Source organism: Gadus chalcogrammus, chromosome 6 (genome assembly GCF_026213295.1).
Source record: "Gadus chalcogrammus isolate NIFS_2021 chromosome 6, NIFS_Gcha_1.0, whole genome shotgun sequence".
Lineage (NCBI taxonomy): Eukaryota > Metazoa > Chordata > Actinopteri > Gadiformes > Gadidae > Gadus > Gadus chalcogrammus.
This window is the reverse complement of record NC_079417.1, coordinates 17,726,777-17,735,368: the sequence shown is the minus strand read 5'-3', so window position 1 is coordinate 17,735,368 and position 8,592 is coordinate 17,726,777. Positions and strand designations below refer to the sequence as shown.

General features: G+C 43.9%; 1 protein-coding gene and 1 long non-coding RNA gene across 4 annotated transcripts; both read right to left on the bottom strand.

Annotated features, from left to right (window-relative positions):
• Positions 1-490: 490 nt before the first annotated feature.
• Positions 491-2,080, bottom strand: LOC130384805 (uncharacterized). Of its 3 annotated transcripts, none has more exons than XR_008895937.1 (4): positions 1,664-2,080; positions 1,494-1,558; positions 1,293-1,370; positions 491-1,095 (listed from the first exon to the last, which is right to left on the bottom strand). It is a non-coding gene; the product is annotated as an uncharacterized LOC130384805 (long non-coding RNA). The 3 variants fall into 3 exon arrangements; XR_008895935.1 differs by having other exon boundaries at positions 1,494-1,547; XR_008895936.1 differs by having other exon boundaries at positions 1,293-1,367; positions 1,494-1,547.
• A 5,171-nt stretch (positions 2,081-7,251) lies between these two features.
• On the bottom strand, positions 7,252-8,199 carry LOC130384349 (hydroxycarboxylic acid receptor 2-like; the record flags this gene model as incomplete). Its single annotated transcript, XM_056592472.1, has 1 exon — positions 7,252-8,199. A coding segment is annotated over exon 1 (948 nt), but the record flags the coding sequence as incomplete, so codon positions are not given.
• Positions 8,200-8,592: the final 393 nt, after the last annotated feature.

Genomic DNA, 8,592 nt, shown 5'->3' with positions numbered 1-8,592 from the left:
TCTTGTACACTAGCCAGCCACCCATCGACAGTGTTAAGTACATCTCTGGTGTATGCCGCCGCATACAACACATCCCTTGTGTCTAAATCCCCGGGGACATCTAACCCCACACACACCTCCCCGCCATCTGCACATGGATCGTTCGAAACATTTATCATAGCAGCCCTGTCTAGGGCCTCCGTCATTCTATTACCCCCTACATCAGCATCAATTAACACACGTCTAGTTCTAGCTATGTCAGCACGTATTTCCCGCATGTCTAAACCACCTTCAGCACTCATGCCCCCACCCCCCACACGGTCTACAGACGTATCGCAGGGTGTATCATACCTCATAGCCATCTCTTCAAGATCTACATCGATAATGCTACCCCCGCTATCAGATCTACGCCGTCTCTTGGGATTACCGTCTACAGATTTGAATTTCCTTTTTCTGGGGCTAATAGCTTTATGCATTGTGTTCAGCTATAGTTTTTATGCCAATAGATTTTATTACGTTCAGTTTAAAACAAAAATATCCTCTCCACAGAATAAACGAAAAAGATAACAAACAAAAAAATAAGAATAAAAAGAACACCCCAAAACCACAAATCAAATACTAACGATTCATCGTAAGCATATCCAGAGCATCATTCATGATAGTCATCCGGGCAGACATGGCCTTGTAGGCCCTGATGTTATCCTGCGCCGTAGTTTCAATTAGCCAAATTTTCCGCGCCATATTAGATATCAGAAGCCCCCTATCCAAGGCCAGAGTGTTAACACGCACTGATGCCTCGACAACCAAAATCTGCTGCTGTATTGATTTTATAGCCAGACCGTAACGCACTAGCTCGTCCTTGATTTCCCCGATGATCTCGAGTGACTGTGCCGTTTGCGCTTCGACAGTCTGAAATCTGCTGTCAATACGTTTCACAGACAATGCACCCAGTTTACACTGACGACCAATGGTTGAGGAGTTTACATCAACTGCTGTAGTTACCAAGGTTAATTTACCGACACAATCCTTACAACAGTTGGTACATGCTTTTGAGATTTTTCTTGGTTAGACGGTTTGATCCAGGGGTCCACTGTTTCACACCATCCACGATAGGTACTATACGTAAACAGATAAAAAAAAATAAAAATAAAAATAATGATAATAATAATAATAATAAAAAAAAAAAATACAAAAGTATACAGGGGTTAGGGTTGGCTGGTCTTTATTATTATTATTTTTTTTATTCATTATTAAATGCACAATAAAATAGATGTAATACATGTATGATAATAGTGTGTGTACTAATAACTCACCATAACTACTGCTGGCCCCCACATTGGTCCGATCACCGAGTATCTTTCTTCGATTATTCAACCGAATATCAGCACCTGCTACACGACAGAAACATACGATTTAGCGGTTATTCTATGGGCATATATTATAGCCGATAATAATAATAATGATAGAGAGTGAGAGGGATCTATATATTATACGTTGCTATGAAATCATCTTACGTGCGCGTGGACCCTGAGGCCTTTTCAAGCTCTCATAGCCGACGTCAGAAATCACTACGGAAAAACTATGCATCAATCAGATATGGGCCACGTATACACATGGTCATAGTCATGATATAATAATAATAATAATAATAATAATAACATATTACACTCATTTGAATACTTACAGTCAGTAGGCATAGTTGCGCAGGTTGTAGTAGCTGTTTTTCTTTCTTCTCCTTTATTCTGCAGCCGCTATGACGAGTCTACTAGCTTAGCCTAGCGCTCAGACGTTTGGATGATCAGGGTGTTTGGAGGATCAGGGTGTTTGGAGGATCAGGGTTATCTTCATTCTGCACTGGTTCGATATATATCCCCTATAGGTGATCCACAGAATACCCGACACACCTACCCCCAGTGTTATGACCTCCCGACCAATAGACACGCCGTTAGTGCGCATGCCTAGATACCATTGGCCTACGCCTACTCATTCACACAATAGACTATCTACTAATGATACGTAGGTTAATACATATATCTTATAATAAACGCAAATAATAGAATATATATAGCTATGTATTAAGAGGTTACATATAATAATATTCAACACTTTATTATATCAAAACACACATACACACACACCCACACCCACACCCACACCCACACCCACACACACACACACACACACACACACACACACACACACCCTTTCACCTAGGCTGGCTTATGGAGGATGTGGTTGTCTACCCGATGGTAAACATGTAACCCTCCGGCTATTGGCGACGTTAACCAGAGGGGGCATAGAACAACACCAAACACCATAGCATTGCTTGAAAGCTGTGCCTTAAGTGCCTTAAGTGCCTTAAGACAACACATGCATAGAGAGGAAGAGGCATCCCATTAAAACGCGTCACACGACCCTAGCAGGCTCGCACTCTAGTTGACTCCATAAGGGGAGGAGAACGTAGACCCCCCCCCCCTTATAATAAATGAAATTATTAGAACATCAGATAATAGTATCATGATAACTCCTAATATGTTTTCTAAGTGATCCACAATCGGACCCTCCTATGGTGAACACCACTTTTTTAACCCTGATATGCTTTATTTATCTATCTATATAGAATATTACTATACAGGAGATTATGGGCTTGTTTACCGTATTCTCATCCCTATAATACGACACCCACTATATATATATATATATATATATATATATATATATATATGTGTATTAAGAGGTTACATATAATAATATTCAGCGCTTTATTATATCAAAACACACACACACACACACACACACACACACACACACACACACACACACACACACACACACACACACACACACACACACACACACACACACACACAGACACACACACACACACACACACACACACAGACACACACACACACACCCTTTCACTTAGGATGGCTTATGGAGGAGGTGTTTGTTTACCATTTGGTAAACATGTAGTCCTCTGGCTATTGGCGACGTTAACCAGAGGGACGAGGAACAACACCATACCCCATTAGGAGTCGTAACTCCTAATATGTTGTCTAAGTGATCCACAAACGGACCCTCTTATGGTGAACACCTCACACACACACACACACACACACACACACACACACACACACACACACACACACACACACACACACACACACACACACACACACACACACACACACACACACACAAATATACTTAGGATGGCTTATGGTGGATGTGGATGTCTACCCGATGGTAAACATGTAACTCTCTGGCTATTGGAGACGTTAACCAGAGGGACGAGGAACAACACCAAACACCAAAACAATGCATTGAAAGCTGTGCCTTAAGGGCCTTAAGACAACACACGCAAAGAGAGGAAGAGACATGGCCATAAAACGCATCACACGACACCTAGCAGGCTTGCACTCTAACTGACCCATAAGGAGAGGAGAACGTAGGCCCTATATTAAATCACACATAATAGCAATAAGTCCCTTGACATAACAACACCAACCGGAAGTGCCGTCATTAGAAACACCCCGCCCCCCTCCCCCCAACCGGATGTTGATGTTTTAAAAAACCTACCCAAGTGGTGGTAAGTATTAACTACTCACGAGCACCTGAGTCTAATATGAGAATGCATATCTGTTCAGACCTGTAGTTTCACAATGACTGAGCCACAGTTGAAACAAATGAGTTTCAGCTCTAATGCTGCTACTGTCTGTAATATGTTTCTATTTAGATTTTTGTCAGGATATTTAGGGGTCCAAGCCAACAGGTTGGATCCCTATTGTTTTTGTAGCGATTATTATTATTATTTGTTATTATTGTCCGAGTCTGGTCTTAACTAATGCTGGGCTTACACCAAAAGATTTTCACATTCACAGACTAAAAACTGCAAGAGAGAATTTAGCGTTGGATCAAGTGTGATATTTAACAAGGGTTTTGTAGATATGTAGATATGGGGGTTGGAGATGCAGCGACCAGAGGATGTCTGTTAACTTCCTGTTCAGGTTTCACACCTTTCTTGTCAGCAGCACAAGAGACACAAACTTGAAAAACAAAAACAAAAAAATGCAAGAACTGCTATTTGCAGTGCTGTACTATTATTCAGATGTATGTACTTGATTAAATTGTTTTAATAAGTACATACAGTGTTCTTCCCGTTCGTCTCGTCCCACCCCTAGTGCTGATAATGTAGTGGGCTGGTCTGGACAGAAAATGCCAGGGCTGAATTTTTGTCCCAGTCCACCCCTGCGTCTTGGCTGACACATCTTCTTGTGGAGTTGGGTGTCCGCTGGTGGAGCCTTGACCTTTCTCAGGCCTGGCCTTCTCTTGGTCTGTGTTCTCGTCCCTTTTGCTGTGAAGCAGGCTTGGGTGTTTCTTGCTGCAGATTTCACACGTGGCTCTATTTTTACAGTCTTTTCCCATTTGCCCTTGGGTGAGACACCGGAAACAAAGTCCTTTACCTTTAAGGAACTCGATTCTCTCTTTGTTTTGGCAGACTTCTTATTTTCTAACATGTGCTCAGGTTGTGTCTTTTGTTGCAGTACAGGCATGGCTCTTGAAACGCGTTGCTTGTCTGCTTGTTCTTTCCAAGTTCTGAGGCATCCCCTTCATCTGGCCTAACACTTGTGGCACAGCCAGTAGTTCTTCTCGGTCCGCCTCCCTTTGCAAATCTAGTGCTTGACTTGCTCTTTTCTTTCGCTTCGAAGGACTCTTTGACGTCACCGAGCAGTGGATCTAAAGCTATCTTAGCTTGTCTGTTCACGAAGTCTGAAGGTCAACTTTGACACGACGATCCGAAGGTTGCTCGGGCTGTTCATCTCCTCAAGGTACTCCATGTCCTCCATGACATTGTTACATCCGGTGAGATAGATGGAGAAGCTGTGAAGTGACTTGGCATCTTCTGCTTTAATTTGAGGCCATTTGACAGCCTTGTCTACGTAGGCCGCAGCTATTTTCTGCTCATTGCCATAGTGATAGGTCAAGAGCTTTCTTGCTTCATTGTAGCCTCGTCGTGCGCTCATGTGGTCTTCATCGTTGTCTGTACGACTGTGGATGATGTGCTCAAAGGCCTTCAGGAATGGCAGGAACTCGAAAGGATCACCACTGAATTCAGGGACTTCTCATTGAGGTAGGTTGGCTAGTCTCTGTTGTGTGACTAACATCTCTGTGATATCCCTCTGGTTCAGTATCACTTCGCAGAGTTCAACTTGCTTTTTTGCACATAAGACGTGTCTAGTTGGCCTGTGACAAGCACTGTTGTCTTGGATAGCTCTAAAACTGCTTGTCAATTTTGGTTTGATATCTGGAGTATGTTGATCGATGGTTGCTGCTGGCGGCATTTTCTTGTCGAGGTAGGAATTCATACCGTCGTCGTCCATGTTATCGTATTCTTCCAGAACTAGTAGCTTTGCTGTGGACTCTGCGATAGCAGTTTCAACGTCTAGCTCCTCCATTTGAGCGTTCAACTGAATCTTCTTGACTTTCAGCTGTGCTTCCAGTTGAGCCTCTTCCAACTGCAGTGCCTGTTTCTTATGAAGCGCGGCTGTTCGTGCGAGTAGGGCTGCACGGTTAACTTCCTCTTTTCTACGCAGAGACGATGCATGAGATGACGCTTTGGATACATTTGAGTGTCTACTGCGTACACTTCGTGCTGTGACTGAACTACATATTTCTAGTACAGCGGATGCACTGTTGTCTGGATCCACGTCTTTGGTGGTTATTCAAGGTTGCTAGTTCGATCCCCGGCTCCTCCTAGCGGAGTGTCGAGGTGTCCCTGAGCAAGGCACTTTTACTGCTCCAGACGAGCTAGCTGTTGCCTTGCATGGCTGTCACCTCGCATGGCTGACACCGCCGTCGGTGTGAAAGGGTTCATGAATGCGTTGGCTTATTCACGTTTTATTTAATCAGTAAATGTTTTCAAAATGGATTGTTTGGGTCACAACAGAGACTGCGTATGGGTGTATGTGGGAAATATATATTTTTGAATGTATGTATTATTCAAAAAATGCAGAAATATTACTGAAATTAAAATATCATACATTATCAGGTTCTTGTTTAGCGAGGGCTCAGTATTTATGTTGAATACAGAAATGCAATTTTTTGGAAATACCAAACTTGAAAGGAGCACACAGTAAATGTATTTTATCTAATGAAAGTTCTGCTCTTTTCACAGTAGAGATGCAGAGACAATAGCTTAGAAAAGCCTTCTAGTGTTGGGTCGATAAAGAAAGATAAGAAAGATACCAATAGAATCAATTGGTCACAAGTTTCTGGGCTTGCTGAGTTCATTTTCTTTGGAATTTCTAGGGAACTCTACATCGGCGGCAATAAATCTATTAATGAGATGGTCTTTAAACGTTCACTTCTTCTTTTGACTACTAAATGCAATCTTGTTCATTTTCTCACTAAGCTGAGAGAAGTTCCCTCAGACGATCTGGCTGGGACAAACAAAGTTTCATGTAATTCAGTAGCATGTGGCCATGTATTCAGAGCTCCACTAACAAACCATCATCAGCAGCAGCAGACAAGCCCACCCTAAATAATGAGTGGATTCCACATGTTGCTTGTTTCAGAACAGGAAACACTGTTGTTTTTTTGTTGTTTCGTTAACACTATTGTACTGAAGTTGCCATGGTGAAATTCAGAGACAAAAATTGTGTGTGGATTGCAGTAATGATTGTTTTCTTTTCATTCAGCAGTAACTTTATTTTTTTCCAACCATTTACAGTTTCTTAAATGCTGTGCATGTTTACATTGTTTACTGTTTACATTGTTTATTGTTTATTTAGACTTTTGAACTTTTGTTCAAATCCCTTCACTTGATTTAAGCCATTTAACGCTTCTTTATGTATTAATCTATATGGCTTAATTAAAAAATATTTTCAACCTCACTTTGTACTACAGCACTCACCGCATTTTAGTCTCGACATCCCTTATTGAACATTTGATAGAAAATGACCAATCAAGTAACTTTGAAATACATACATACATACATACATACATACATACATACATACATACATACATACATACATACATACATACATACATACATACATACATACATACATACAAAAGTTTAAATGTTGATGTGACGGGGCAATTCAATTCCTAGTTTCCTCGATTAATACTCACATCCTGTCATTGTCTTTGTCTGCCAAACAAACCATAACGGTGGCTCTGCTGTGACTTAACATTGACAGGTAAGTGGCAAGGTAAATCCAGGGGAACAGCAGTGACTGCTTGGCCTCCCAGCTTGCTGACAGACTCCAGCTCCTGGGTCTCCTCGTCGCCGGTGTCTCCGGCCCTCCCCAGACGCAGGGCCCGCCTGCACATGTTCCTGAAGGGGGGAATGGAGAAGTAGAAGACCACGGGGTCCAGGGCGCTGTTCAGGTAGGTCAGGCTGATGGTCAGGTAGAAGGCCGTGTTCAAGTCCTCCATCGCGTCACAGGCCTTTGTCCCCGAGAGAACACCGGCGATCGATCCCTCCTTCAACCAGATGAGCAGCTGCGTGACGTTGCTAGGCAGGAAGCAAACGGCGAAGACCACCACCACCACCATGAGGAGCCACAGGGCCTTCCTAATGCGCGCATCACGGGCCAGCTGCCTTCTTCTCAGGTGGGCCACGATGGAGCAGGTGCAGAACACGATCACGGCCAGCGGCAGGAAGAAGGAGAGCAGGAACAAGCTCCTGTGCCAGAAGTGTACGACGTCGGGCCCCCCCGGGTTGATGTTGAAGCTCTCGCAGTCGGTGGCGTTAGGGCGCGGCAAGGTGAGGAGGTGGGCTGTCATGGAGAAGGTGAGCAGCCACAGCCCGGCGGCGCCGCACGCCGCTCTCACCACGCTCAGCGAGTTGAGCGTGTGGTGGGGATGGACCACGCGCACGTAGCGGTCCACCGCCACGGCCGTGAGGAAGAAGATGCTCCCGCTGCGGTTCATGGCCAGCAGAAAGAGGGAGATGTTGCAGAAGGCCGGGCCGAAGTGCCAGGTCAGGCCTGCGGAGTAGTAGCTGGCACGGAAGGGCAGCGCCACGTTGAGCAGGAAGTCGGCCAGCGAGAGGTTGAAGAGGAGGACTGTGCTGCTCTTCCAGGGCTTCAGGCGGAACAGGAAGATCCAGAGGGCGAGGCCGTTGCCCAGGACCCCCAGGACGAACTCTGTCCCCAGCAGAGGGGGCAGCGCGCTGATGAGCAGAGGGGTATTGTAGATGCAATTCATGTCGTCTGCTGAGAGCTGGATGATGAGCTGGTTGATGAGCGGTTCTTCAAAAGGGGGAACACCAACTGAGGCGCTCTATTAGGAAATCGTTTGTGAAACCGAGACGATGTGGAGTTTTTATATATTCAGTGGCATGAGTATCAGAGTGACCTCCCATGTGACATCATCAACAGCAAATGCCAACTCTGAATAATGACGTTCCTATCTTTCCTGTGGAAAGATATTTATCTTTTTTACCATACAGTGATGAAGTTGTCATGGTGAAATTACAGTTTCTAGACAAATATTGTATGTGAATTGTAGAAATGATTGAGATGAGGTGACTGAGAGGGCTGTTACATTTTGTTAATTTTGGAGCAATTTTGTTCCTTTTTTCTTCTTAGAAATGGTAAT